The sequence below is a fragment of the Rattus rattus genome, chromosome 14 (assembly GCF_011064425.1).
Source record: "Rattus rattus isolate New Zealand chromosome 14, Rrattus_CSIRO_v1, whole genome shotgun sequence".
Lineage (NCBI taxonomy): Eukaryota > Metazoa > Chordata > Mammalia > Rodentia > Muridae > Rattus > Rattus rattus.
In genome coordinates this window covers 12,751,044-12,765,394 of record NC_046167.1, presented here as the reverse complement: position 1 = coordinate 12,765,394, position 14,351 = coordinate 12,751,044, and the positions used below count along the sequence as shown (strand labels likewise).

Sequence of the window (14,351 nt, the reverse complement as noted above, 5' to 3'; positions counted from 1 at the left end):
GCCGTGGCGGCTGCTGTCAGCGGTCACAGCGCTCTCACCGCACAGCGCTCTCACCGCAGACAGTTTCAAACTGTCTCTGCTTTTCTACTCCCATTTGTAGTCCCCAAATCTAACTTAAAGGAATCACCACAAAGTGTGTCACCATAATAGGACCGTGACACTTTTCTTTACAGTGAACTGTTTGACTGCACTGTATTTTATTAAAGCACACAGATGTTTCACAAGGAATCAGTTTTTTACAACTCTTATAATGCCTTTGTACAAATTTAAAACCTCCAAAATAATGGAGAATCACACCTGTAAAAATTTTATTACTCGTACCTATCAGCTTCATAGAAGTATTCTGAATCTATGAATTAAGCCTGAGTATTATAGTGATACTACATTTTATAAATCGAATGTTCTTCAAACAATGAGGATTGTGGGTCCACAGTGAGCTAACCGAAACAGGAAACCCAGGCTTAACTCTTGCATCTTCCCTTTCTGTGTGAGCAGCTGTCCGTCAGTGACATCTACCTACCAAGTGCTGCTTTAGTTTGGACAAAAATTTGCTCAGAATTTTCTCATGATGTTCTTGAAATCTCAAGAGTTTAGGGAAACCGTGGACAAAAAAACCTAGAACACAAACAAACAAAAGAACAGCCCTTCAGAGACAGTACCAACAAACCCTCACTTAAAACCATAACATACTGCACCTGTGGCTATGAAAACAGAGTCCCCAGCGACCTCCATCTTCTTCCCCACCATGGATATGACTCCATAGGAACTATGGGTTGGGAAACTTTAGCTAGTATTTGGTTGCTAACTACCACCTTCATTTAGTAAAACTGTGAGAGGAAAAGGTATTTTTAAATTAGGAGAAAAACAGTCGTATCAGCAAAAGACACCAGAAACAGAATCTATTTCTCGAACAGCTGGTTTCCAGTGTTGTCCATCTGTCTCCTCCTGAGCTGTCCCACCTTGCACTAGGCTGCTCTGTGGCCAACAGCTAAAACGTGCAGGCACTTTAAGTTTTACCAAAACTAATATATAATACACTGTGATCTTTAGGTTTCTAGGAAGTAACTGTACATGGTAAATAGGTACTAACTTGCATATTTAGCCCACTGAATTTGTAACTGTTTTTATTCATAAGTTCCTTTTCAAATACTTATATAATCCATTTCAAGAACATATACTCAATGGACTTTGTTTCTGCAATTAGTATTTTCAAACCATTTTCTGAGCACACCTAGAAGATTTTAACAGACATCTTTGGTTTCTAAGAAAGCAGCAACAAGTGTGACGTACACATTCTCCTTGGATATTCGGTATTGACAGGAGCTTACAAAAATTAAGCTGTCTTTTAGATTTAATGAAGACTATTTTGCTTTAAATTAGTCTCACATATTTGTTTAATCTGAGAGTCAATGAGTTCTTCACACCACATGTGACTTAAAAAACAATGGCTTTCTAAGTAAACCAGAAAATGTCATGAAAGATTCCAATAGACTTCATTAGTAAATTTTCTAACAAAAACCCTTAGCAAAATGCATATAGAGTTTTGTAAAATGTAACTTGATACTGACTAATAAAAGTACACAAAATTTACACTTGTCATGTTAAAGGAAGTAAGGCCAAAACAAGAACAATGGCTTCCAGTGCGTGTCAGGAGACCAGAGAACACATCAACTGAATACCGCATTGACAACTTGTTTTCAGTTTGAAGATGTGTATAAAAATTTCCAAAGATTCGGCCCTTCACTTAGTTATAAGTTTTTACAGTAAAATGATTTTATTTAAAAATCTTTATCTCTCCATTGGAGCCACTTTCGCGGTCAATTTGACAGCAATGGGAGACAGAAAAACTTCAAGAGAAATCTGACTTTTTAAAAAGTCGATGCACTTCAGTGAGAACCAGCTTAAACATGCTACAATTCCCTAACATTTCTTCACTTTTCAGGGACATCCTGGGCTCAGTATTTTAGACTACTCTCTACCCAGCTCTAGGTTGATTCCATAAACTTCCAAGGGCTGCACTTTCACCCAGAAAACACAAAGAGCAGAGGCCAACTTCAGTCACAGACTGCACAGGACTTCAGTCGGATTGGACAACCAACACTATCTAGGTTGGCTGGTAACAGTGACTGTGAAGCCAAGTCAGCAAAGAGTTTTAAAAGAAAATCCCATTTTCCGAAGTCGGGTAAAATTATCAATTAACCCATGGCTGAGGCAGGAAACACAGAAGGCCAGGTGAAGGCTCACGGTAAAGACGCATTTCATGTCAAGTGTCTTTTTAAACAATGCAGCTCAGGAGATGACAACACATGCCCTTCCCACTAGTGAGCCTGACACATTGCTGTGAAATCCAACTGTGGAGGACCTGATCCTGACAAACTTAAACGAGCATTCCCTGCGACAGGTCCCCCACTGCACTGAGCACACATGCTCACACGGTGGGCGTAAGTGGCTCATTATTAGAGACTAATACTGTCTTTGTTTCACTTGTACCGGCACTGACTTGAGGGCCCTGAACATGCGGTCAGGTTACTGAGTGACACCCTCAGCTATGAAGCTGTCTTAGGTCTGCTGTTCCCACACAGACAGCACATGAAAGAAGACAGCATGTCACCCTGCACTGTGTGTGAGCAAATGCCATGTTCACTCCTCAGACGAGCTGGAGAGTGTAAACTCTGAAATAAGGTTCAGTGCATTTTCGTGGCAAATGTAAGGAAAGGGCCATTAAACTCAGCCTGCCAATTGGAAAACAGACAAAAATTATGTGTTTCGTGAAATACTAAGTATCAAGAGCTCAAAACATGCTATTAGCTTTTCCTTAAATGGAATGAAACATGCGGCTCATAGAACTGAAAACCACACATGACATAAAAAACGACTTAATTATTATGCTCCTTTCTTTAAATCCTAGGTTTTGTTCCTTGATTAATACTCTTTAACCGAGTTACACCAAAGCATACAGCAGTTTATCAGAACAGCAAGTGTTCTGGCCAAAAGGTTTTCTTTTATTCTTCCTAATACGGATGTTCCTAAGTTCTTCCAAACCTAAATTAATTTCTTTTGACAGAGGGCAAGTGAAAAAAGAATATTAAAATGCCAGAAATACAGTTTGGGGAAGAGACAAAGAAATTCAATGTGAGTAGAGAAGCCTAGTGATGAAAAATGAAAGAAGAAATTAGCAATTCTCAAAACCCCCAACATGAGTGATTCCTGACTAACAGAATCAGATCAGGGATCTCCATGCGCTGTACTTAATTCGCTGACAGTCTGCGCTCCCCACTTATTTACAGATACGTGTAAGGCTTTCTTTCTTACCATGCATGGCGTGCTTGGGGCCTGAGAAGAGCTTGACCAGGGCCCAGAAGGCGTCCTCCTCATTCATGTACATCAGGAGCAGAGCTGTGATCTGACTCATCCCTTGACAGTACCCGACCTCCTAACACACAATGAGAACAACTGGGGGCTTAAAGCTGAACTCCATGAACACAGACATGGGAAAGGCTAATCTATAAAACACCAGGAACTGCTTAGCTGTTACCAGACAATTCTAGGCATAACTGTTGCAATGGCTACAGCAGCAGGGCATACACTATACACAAATACAATTGTGCTCAAGAGTCAACGGGGGTGGGGAGAGCTCCCGAGCTACATTTAAAACCTGCTCTGTGATTGATACTGCAATATAAAGTAAAGAACACCACTATCACTGAGTTCTCAGATGCTGGCAAGTCATCCCCAGTTCCCACGTCCATGCCTTGTCACCTTTGTGTTTCTGAAGCTGTAAGGTTTAGTTTCAGTCCACTCTTGTAGCCCTCCAACAGGGATAAGCTAGAATACTGGGACATTAGCTGTGTCAGGAGCAACAGAGCCAGCAGCCAGCCGGCCACTGCTCCTACATGCTTAAAGAGAAAACCAAAGAGCAGTCTGCAGGGAGAGAAAGGGAAGCTTACTGGCATCCGGGGCCACACCTAGGTTTTTCCACTTCCAAATCAGCTCTAAGGCTCTGGGGTCAGCATGGGAGCTATAAAAACAGGAGTGCTAACAGGGGCTGTGGAGGCCACAGGGCATGAGGAAAGGGGCCTGCAAGGGCCTTGTCAGGTAGAGGGGGCCAGGAAGACGCTCTAGTTCCCTCAGTGAAAGTGAGAGGCAGGCAGGCACCCACTTACCGTATTGTAGATGGAGTAGGCAGCAAGAACGTGGAACAAGGATTGCTGCCTAGACAAACAAAAACTTACAGTAAATATAACTTAGTCCTTTTGAATTCAGTTAATTTTTAAAATTACAAACTTAAAAAAAAAAAAAAGAAAGAAAGAAACAGGGCGACTAGCAAGGCAGTGGTGATACATGCATTTGATTCCAGCACTCAGGAGGCACAGGCGGGTGGATCTCTCTGAGTCTGAGACCAGTCCGGTCTACAAAAGGAGTTCCAGAACAGCCAACGCTACACAGACAAAGACCTTGTCTGGGAAAACAAACAAACAAACAAACTCAAAACAAACACCCTCCCCCATCAGCCAAAAACAAACAATCCAGATAAAATTACTATTGTGTTTTTAAAAGGTATGCTAAGGTCAAAGGCAATTAGAATTCTTGGGTTTAATCTGAGGCTGTGCTATCTATCGCACGCTCAGGCAGAAGCCTCCGTGTGGAAGGCACCAGGCTTGGCTGAGTCTCTTAAGCTCCCTGCCTACTTTCATTCCGCTATCTTACCAGGAGCCACTGTGGACCACACAATGTGGACGGATGGCCTCAGGAAGACTCTAATGGCAGCAGCGATGACCCGGCAGGGTGAAGCGGGGAAGCCACGCCTCACTATACGCTCTGCCCTCTGGGTCTGCCACTTCACTCTTTGCTGACTCAGACACTCACTTCTAACACAATGGCCTGGTGGTGCACATCTGTGCTCCCAGCACTCAGGAGGACCACAAGTTCTAAGCCACCCCTGGGCTATATAGTAAGACCCTAACTAAAGTAACCAAAGCAGGAACAAAACGGAAAGGAGGAATGAGCCGTAGGGAGACATGGCAATGTCTCCCTCCCAAACTGGAAGGGAGACCACCAACCTGCAGGGTCCTTAGGGCGTTTTTGGGATCAGCAGGCAAAAGACATGACTATGTTATCATTTGATCCTGATTACTAGGAGGGAGGTAGATGCTACTACCTAAAGAACACACATGCACACACACACACACACACACACGGAATATGGGGAATATTTTGGGAATTCCTCAGGATATAGTAAGTACATATAAAGAGTAACACAGTCTGGAGACTGCTAATGGTGCTAATGGTCCAGATTTCTCAGGCCTGAAGGCCTGAGTCCTGCCACATAGCTGAGGTACTTGCCGGGGGAAGGGCAAAGAGTGTTTACACACACTCTGACCCAGAGGTAACTCTGGTAATTACTAACACTTTCCCCATATATTTTGGTATGAATGTCTATATATTAGTGTCTTCTCTCTCTTACCACCCTGTATTAGAAGTACTAATAGGTAACTGTATTTAAGTATTTAAATGTAACTACCAGCAAAGTGCTTGGAATCTACTTGTGGTCAAAGGGTTAATGTGTTCGCATCACGCCGGACAGATGTACACTGTTGTTCCACTGACATGGAACCCGGGATGGTTTGAGGAGACGTGTGTGAGTGCCAAGTGGACAAGGGCAAGCTGCAACGGTCAGCCACAACAGTCAGCAGCGAGGCTGGAATTCCCTCATTGTTCAAGCATGACCTGGGTCCTGCTGTGATAGGTCTTACACACGTGATTAAATCCACTGTCCGCTGAATTTGAGTTGGGGAAATTATCCAAAACTGACTGAAGTGTGAGCTTCGAAGCCTGCTGCTTCTTGGTCACGCCAATCTTAAGACATATCTCCTATGGGTTCTGTTTTGCTGGTTGGACTCAGAGATACAGAGATCAGCCAAACAGTCCCCTTTCCTTCACACACAGATGGGGTGATGGCTCGCCCTCCTGTAGAAGTATAAGCACTCTGCTGGACTCCATACACTAACTTCTCATTTAAGTCACTTTCTTATTTTCAATTTCCACTTATTCATGAGGTCACAGTTAGGGATATAACCTTGTTACTAACAGTTTTACATATAAGTTCTTACTTTATAAATGTCCTCAAACTTTCAATTCTCCTGCCTCAGCCTTCCTAGTGTCCACTAAATATTTTTAAGAATTTTAAGATCATAAAATGCCCCCCTACAGTTTTACAGCCATTTACTGCATCAGTGTTTTAAAATGCTAAATTAGACTCCAGTTTCAGTCAACATGAACTCAAAAATGATCTGTAAAAACCTTTAGGACCTAAATAAAGATCATAATGCAAACAAGACATTCTATAAGCACGGTTTACCTTAAAGACTCTAATAAAGACTATTTACACATGCCAGTCACACTCTGTAACACTAAACTTCACTTACTTGACACCGTATCTGTCTCTAAACATGATATGGTCCCTGAATGTGCGGTTCACGTCAAGGTCTATTTGTCTGATATCAGGCGAACAACCCCGTGCTCTGTGCTTTAATTTCTGAAGAAAAAGAGAGGAAGAAAACATATTTTTATGAAAACTAATTGCTAGAAGTCTATAATGAATAATAAAATAATCCTCATTAAAACCTTTTTTCATTTACATTTTGGCAGAGGGTAGGGCTAAGAAAGATCTAAGAAATATAAACAGACACACGAAAACCTCTTTCCTTCCTCTCAAAGCCCTCCTTCCCTCCCTTTCTCTTCATGGGATCAGCAGTGAGAATTGGGGTAAGAACTTCCAGAGTTTGCAGGACATGATAGCTGAGCCACTCACTCTAAGAGGAATTCCTTTTCTCTCTGGCTGAGCATTTTCTTTCCTTGGAATTAGGACTGTGTGATTTGCTTCACTTTCTACATCCTTATAGGGAACTCAACAGCAAGTCTGAAGTACACTGTGGAATTCTCAGGACGGCCTAGCGAACACTGACCAATTTCTTTTCTTCACGTCTTGGTTTTTATGGAGACAGGGTCTCACTATGTAGCCTTGGCAGTCCTGGAATTCATTACATAAGACAAGGCTGGGCTTGAACTCACAGAGATCTGCCTGCCTCTGTCTCCCAAAGTTTAGGATAAAAGACATGCACCACCAAGCCCGGCCTAGCGGCCAGCTTCTTAAACTTTCTCCTAAAGCAGCCTGGCGTGGTGCTTCAGCCAGGGTGGCTGGTCCTGGGGCGACTCCCTCTGGTCTTCTCCATGTGCTAAGGTTCCCTTTGCTCTGCCCTGAGCCTGGGTCCCCAAAGCCTGGGTCTGACATCTCCCTTTTCTTGGTATCTGACCTTGTCCTGGAGGACTGCATTCTCCAACGGTTACAGTAAATGGGCACACATTACAGAAGGTAAAGGTTTGGACTCCTTGAATACCTGGTGACTTACACTTCACATGACTGGGAAGCTGCTTGAGAATTCTAGACCGAGCGTTTTTGTTCACAAAGCACTGACTCACTGTTCTCTGGTCTCCTGTGCTACCTCTGGAATTCTCACTCTACGTGAGGTCCCTTCCTCTCTGCAGGTTGGTGGGAGCTCGCTCCATGTCTGACAGTTGGTGGGAGCAGGCTCCATGTCTGGCAGCTGGTGGGAGCAGGCTCCATGTCTGGCAGTTGGTGGGAGCTCGATCCATGTCTGGCAGCTGGTGGGAGCAGGCTCCATGTCTGGCAGTTGGTGGGAGCTGGCTCCATGTCTGGCAGTTGGTGGGAGCAGGCTCCATGTCTGGCAGTTGGTGGGAGCAGGCTCCATGTCTGACAGTTGGTGGGAGCTGCTCCATGTCTGGCAGTTGGTGGGAGCAGGCTCCATGTCTGGCAGTTGGTGGGAGCAGGCTCCATGTCTGGCAGTTGGTGGGAGCTCGCTCCATGTCTGACAGTTGGTGGGAGCTCGCTCCATGTCTGACAGTTGGTGGGAGCTCACTCCATGTCTGGCAGTTGGTGGGAGCTCACTCCATGTCTGACAGTTGGTGGGAGCAGGCTCCATGTCTGGCAGCTGGTGGGAGCAGGCTCCATGTCTGGCAGTTGGTGGGAGCAGGCTCCATGTCTGGCAGTTGGTGGGAGCTCGCTCCATGTCTGGCAGTTGGTGGGAGCAGGCTCCATGTCTGGCAGTTGGTGGGAGCAGGCTCCATGTCTGGCAGTTGGTGGGAGCTCGATCCATGTCTGACAGTTGGTGGGAGCAGGCTCCATGTCTGGCAGTTGGTGGAGCTCACCCATGTCTGGCAGTTGGTGGAGCAGGCTCCATGTCTGGCAGTTGGTGGGAGCTCACTCCATGTCTGACAGTTGGTGGTGGGAGCAGCAGGCTCCATGTCTGGCAGTTGGTGGGAGCAGGCTCGATGTCTGGCGGTTGGTGGGTGCAGGCTCCATGTCTGGCAGTTGGTGGGAGCTCAGGCTCCATGTCTGACAGTTGGTGGGAGCAGGCTCCATGTCTGGCAGTTGGTGGGAGCAGGCTCCATGTCTGGCAGTTGGTGGGAGCAGGCTCCATGTCTGGCAGTTGGTGGTGGGAGCTCGCTCCATGTCTGGCAGCTGGTGGGAGCAGGCTCCATGTCTGGCAGCTGGTGGGAGCACGCTCCATGTCTGACAGTTGGTGGGAGCAGGCTCCATGTCTGACAGTTGGTGGGAGCAGGCTCCATGTCTGGCAGTTGGTGGGAGCTCGCTCCATGTCTGGCAGTTGGTGGGAGCAGGCTCCATGTCTGGCAGCTGGTGGGAGCAGGCTCCATGTCTGGCAGTTGGTGGGAGCACGCTCCATGTCTGGCAGCTGGTGGGAGCAGGCTCCATGTCTGGCAGCTGGTGGGAGCAGGCTCCATGTCTGGCAGTTGGTGGGAGATCCATGTCTGGCAGTTGGTGGGGGCTCGATCATGTCTGGCAGCTGGTGGGAGCAGGCATGTCTGGCAGCTGGTGGGAGCAGGCTCCATGTCTGACAGTTGGTGGGAGCAGGCTCCATGTCTGGCAGTTGGTGGGAGCTCGATCCATGTCTGGCAGTTGGTGGGAGCAGGCTCCATGTCTGACAGTTGGTGGGAGCAGGCTCCATGTCTGACAGTTGGTGGGAGCAGGCTCCATGTCTGGCAGTTGGTGGGAGCAGGCTCCATGTCTGACAGTTGGTGGGAGCAGGCTCCATGTCTGGCAGTTGGTGGGAGCACGCTCCATGTCTGGCAGTTGGTGGGAGCAGGCTCCATGTCTGGCAGTTGGTGGGAGCAGGCTCCATGTCTGGCAGTTGGTGGGAGCAGGCTCCATGTCTGGCAGTTGGTGGGAGCAGGCTCCATGTCTGGCAGTTGGTGGGAGCAGGCTCCATGTCTGACAGTTGGTGGGAGCTCACTCCATGTCTGGCAGTTGCCCGTCTCTTTACTTGGTTTGCATTTATTTTCATCTAGACTCGGGCACTTTCAACTTTATAACTCATTTCCCGTCTCTGAAAAACCATCTTTAGTAATTGCTAATTCCTTTATCAAGTCCGTCCCCACCCCTGCCCTGATTCCACTTCCTTTCGGGAGCTTGGTTGTTACAGGGAGGGAACTCAAAGCACTCAGCTCACTTTCCTGATTGTTCTCTGTTAGTGCTCATATCTATGCCTTTAACTTTTATCTTCTGAAATATCTCTTCAATTGTTATTTCAATTAAGTTTTTTATTCCTATTATACTGTTTATATTCTTAAATTCTTTGCTGTTATAGAACGTTCCTTTTTGGAGCTTCTATGCTTGTGTTATGGATGCAATACAGATTTCATTCTCTGAAGATATTAACAATCTTTTAGGTTTCCTTCTTACTCTATAATCTGTTTCTTAAAAGTGTATTTTTCTACTTGTTTTTATTCGTCTCCAGTTTAAGTTCCTTCCCTCAAATGACTATTAATGCTGTGTGATCAGCTTTTACTTGATAGTAAGACATTAAACAAAACTGTGTGCCCAGATGGGACTTCCCAGCAGTGACGTCGCTGTAGGGTGGGGATGTGGCAGGGCAGCTGAAGCGTGGCCACTGCAACTCTAGTGTCTGTCTTCCTGTCCTGTCCTGTCCTTTCCCAGAGGATGTCCTCCCAGCTCTTGCTGTTTTTGACGGACAGCATTCTTGGGTGAAAACTGTCAGAAACTTGGGGTCTCATGCTGCCCTGCACACTAAGATGGCTGCTGCTCCCCTTCTCCCAGACAGAGACCAGCAGCCCTGGGCCTGGGCGGGAGGAGACTTGGGGGCTCTGCCTGCTTCTCCCACAGACTCCTAACCACGCCAGGGTCCAGCTTTACCTTTCCTTGCTGAGGTACCTGAGGGTGGCAGCTACCAAGCCCCGAGGAGACTTAAATACGGCCGGTGCTTCTCCAGTCTCCGGCCGCCAGCACAGGGCTCGGCGCCCTCAGGTCTGCACGTTTACTACATGCCTGTCTGCGCTCTGCACTCCAGACAGAAGCAGCGGCTATGTCTTCCGTTTTCTTGTTCATTATATGCTTTCCTTTCAAAACCTCTCCTGTCAGTTTGGAGACTAAAGTATGACTGTTTTCATTGCCTATCTTTAACCAAAAAAATAATTAACATTTACGACTTGTACTTAGCTATGTTTAAATAGCCATCCAGAAACACGCCCATATAGATTTATTTACCATATACTGGTAATACAAATCGTGACTAAAGACAATTCCGATTAATTAATTAATTTATTAAAAAAAACATAACTTTGACCTCTAAGTTAGGAAGAAAAAGGCCATGTGGACAATGTCTAGAGTAACATGGGACTGTTACATATGTGCATACATGTTAAGTGTTGTGTTTTTTGAGGTGCTACCTTTTTGAAATACGAGAATGGTTTGGGGGGTATGGCCCAGTGGGATAATATTTCTACGTGTGTGTGTGTGTGTGTGTGTGTGTGTGTGTGTGTGAATGAGAGGACTCAAGTTTTATCCTCAGCACTATAAAATACCCCAAAGATACCATGAGTCACCACAGTGTGTTTAAGGGTTTGAAACTATACAACCAGCAATCTGTATATATTTGTTTTTTTTTTTTTAATATTTTTTATTGTTAAGGAAATGGTCAAGTACAGAGGCCTTGCTTATTTTAAAGGCCCCCTGGTAAAAACTGACAAAAAAATGTCTTAAAATAATATTTAGCTGGAGAAAAGAAGACCTAACATATCTACAAAACTGGCTCTTCTCAGACATGAAAATCATAACACAGACCTTACAATAGAAGCAAAGCCCAGGTAAGTAGAGGGCAGAAATATCATCCATGTTTTCAAATGTTTACAAGCTAATGCACAAGATGCACAGAAACAAACACAGACCTAACCTCGCCGCACACGCGCACACGCACGTGCACACGCATGAAAGGAAGTGAGCACACTCAGCACCAGAGCCGGTAGGATCTATATTACACATCTCTATTCACAGTGATTCACTGATGAATGCTCTCACTAAGAGAAAGAGACCTGAAGAGCTATGAGCCAAGGCGGCCGCAGAGCAGAGGGCACAGATCTCTCCATGGGGCTCCTCCCAGAACCCCGAGCCAGGCTCACAGAGGCCTTAGGATCATGGTGGACAGACCTTCTGCATTTTAAGGCATGCTGCTAAATACAAGACAGACAGATACAAACGGGGTATGATTAAATGAAAAAAGGGCACCTCTGCCTCAGAGCCACAGCTAACTAGATTTTAAATCCTGTTCTAGGCTCACCCTGGGTGAACACATACCGTGACCTTACTAGCTCAGGCTCCTTGTCTGTTACATGGAAGGAGGATTGTACGGAAAGCAGGGGTAAAGCTGGGTGGTACCTTAACGGCAAGACTTAAGTAAGATAACTCCGGCAGAGCATTCGGACAGCGGCCATGAAAGTGTTGGGAAGAGGTTTTTAAAACACAGTACTATGGCGATCCAACCCCAGTGGAAGGGGGGAATCACAGCGGGTGTTCCAAAGGGCCTTGAAGCCCAGTCCTCCTCTCCGGTCCCCACACTACCTAGTGTACTCTCCCGAACATCCAAAGCTATTTCTTCTTGTTATTCCTCCTTTCCACTCAGTCAAGGCCTTTGTTTTGTGGTCTAAATGTCAGGCCCTACCTAGCAGTAAACACCTCCACACAGCCTCATCTCCTCACAGACAGCAATCTTTCTGGACATTGCATCTCTATGTGCTGCTTAACACCAAACAGAGGTCTGCTCGAAGAAGGGACAGGCAAGCCTCAGGTGACATTAAAGGACAATTTACACACAACATGCCAGGCTCCATCTGACAACACTAACTTGGTAGACTAACAACGGAGAACCAGGTCACAGAGATGTGTAGGCAGAAACATGAACCACTGTTGCAAACGGACAAGGAAAGGGTGGTTAGGAGAAGAAGAGGTGACCAAATGATGTCGTGACAGGAACTAAACAGTACCTGGGAGGCTGAAGGCAGTGAACGGAGAACAAGCCTGGGACCTCTTACGCTCCTTTGGTTTGTTGTTATTGGGTTTACTAAATTACTATCTTACACTAACTGCTCACAGGATGGATGACTTTATATAGGGAAAGCACCCAAAATAAAGTGTCTTAGGTTGAAGAGTGTCCCCAAAGTTCATGTCTACTCAGAGCCAGTGCGTGTGGCCTTTCTGGAAACACACCCTGAAGACACCATTAAGGGCAGGTGGCTCACTGCAGTAAGACTCACGTCCAAAGACTAGCATCTTCATAAGGCAAGATAAACACAGACACACGTGACATGTGACAAAGGAGGGAGAGAAGCCACAGAGCTACAAGACGAGGATCACTAGCGACTGTGGGTAGCCACCAGAAGCTGGCAGAAGGCCAGGACGAGTCTTCCTTCTCTGCAGCCTTGAGGGGCAGCCATGTCCTGCAGCAACACAGAACAGGCTTCCGAGGCCTTTCGTCACCCACATTTACCCCCTGGCTCCAGCAGCCCTGAGGGTGAATACGGTGTACAAGCACTCTGTACCTGCGGTATTCGCTACGCTCCTTCATTAACTAGATACTTCCTGAGTGCCTACTGCATACCGGGTACTCTGTTCCGGAGTAAGACTGCAGTACATGTGTTCTCTCAGCCATACTTCCCTTTGAACATGGGTTCTACAACCTCCACACTCATAAGAAATATCTCACTAGTAGTCTAAGATAATTCCAAACGCTAATGCTCTGAAACACAAACTCATTCTCTGTGTGAAGTCCCGTATTCTCATAAATGTCTAACTACTGCCTGTTGTCTTTCATTTGGCAAGCTTTCATCTGAGCTCACCCATGGTGAACTCACTAAAGTGCTCTTACATGGGCTGGGTTTAAACTGGTTTTTCTTCTCCTCCATTTGTTCTGTTGTAATTCATCCCATTTATTTTCTATTCATTTCTACCATTTCTATCAAATTTCTAAGAAAAATACTTTAAACCTATGGCTCTAAGAATTTTAAATGTAAAGTTCTTATTCTTTTTGAAGGTTAATATAAACAGGTTTAGAAAGTTTATGGCTAAAGTGATAAGGAGGTATATTTAATCATTATGCAATTTAATGAAACTATCACTCGGCAAAAGGTCTAACTTTTAATTCATAGTAATAAAACGGAAATACTAGACTGTCCTGGGAACAGGCAGGTGCAGGGAATGGGGCTCTGCTTCTGTGACCCCATAAACTCCTCATAATTCCAGTGGAGGGAAGAAGTCTGTTCCAGCATATGGGCCTCAGCACTAAGGGATCGCTATCTGTGTCTAACAATACCAGCTGATACAGGCAATACTTTATTTCAAATCTGAGTACACTGGCAGTAACAAAATAAACCAGGAAGCATCGAAATCTCAGTGGAACGTGATCTCAATACAAGTTCAAGTGATAGGAGAATATCATGTCACCTTAAAAACTGGAATTATTTTACATTTTAGTTCAAAGGCATAGTCGGTTTAGCTACTCACACTATAGAGGTCTCTTGTTTCTTCTTTCATTTTAGGGATCTCAAGAAGAAGGGCCCAGACTTCACCTCGGAGCTGGAGTGGAATTCCTTTGTAAATTCGTCGATGGAACTGTTAAAGCAAAGGAAACTGGACAAGGTTACAAAGAGACAAAAGCTTAGACAGTCCCTCCACGGATCCACTCAGTATCTGTCAGGGCTTTTTTCGGGTATTCATGATCACTTTTTAAATAAAATTTAATTAGTTAATTCAATTATATTCTGTCACTTCTGTGTTCTTAGATCCTAAAGGAGAAACATAATCACAGAAGGAAAAAATAAAGAACTACCAAAAGAAAACAGAAAAAAAAAGAAAAAAGAAAAAAGAAATGTCAGGGACCCTTGGTAAATTAGTATGCTTGACTATTACAACAGAATCCCTTAGAGCAGAGCCAATACTATTTGGTAAACTGTAAACATCTTATTTA

At 45.2% G+C, this 14,351-nt stretch overlaps 1 protein-coding gene across 1 annotated transcript in view; it reads right to left on the bottom strand.

The window, feature by feature from the left end:
• The window catches only part of Usp6nl (USP6 N-terminal like), a 97,168-nt gene that overhangs the window by 15,991 nt on the left and 66,826 nt on the right, over window positions 1–14,351 (bottom strand). The window contains exons 6-10 of the mRNA XM_032919624.1: window positions 13,889–13,996; window positions 6,426–6,535; window positions 4,164–4,212; window positions 3,313–3,433; window positions 521–615 (exon numbers count right to left, since the gene is read on the bottom strand). Of these exons, the coding sequence (XP_032775515.1) occupies window positions 521–615; window positions 3,313–3,433; window positions 4,164–4,212; window positions 6,426–6,535; window positions 13,889–13,996 (483 nt within the window). The remainder of the gene's footprint in view (window positions 1–520; window positions 616–3,312; window positions 3,434–4,163; window positions 4,213–6,425; window positions 6,536–13,888; window positions 13,997–14,351) is intronic.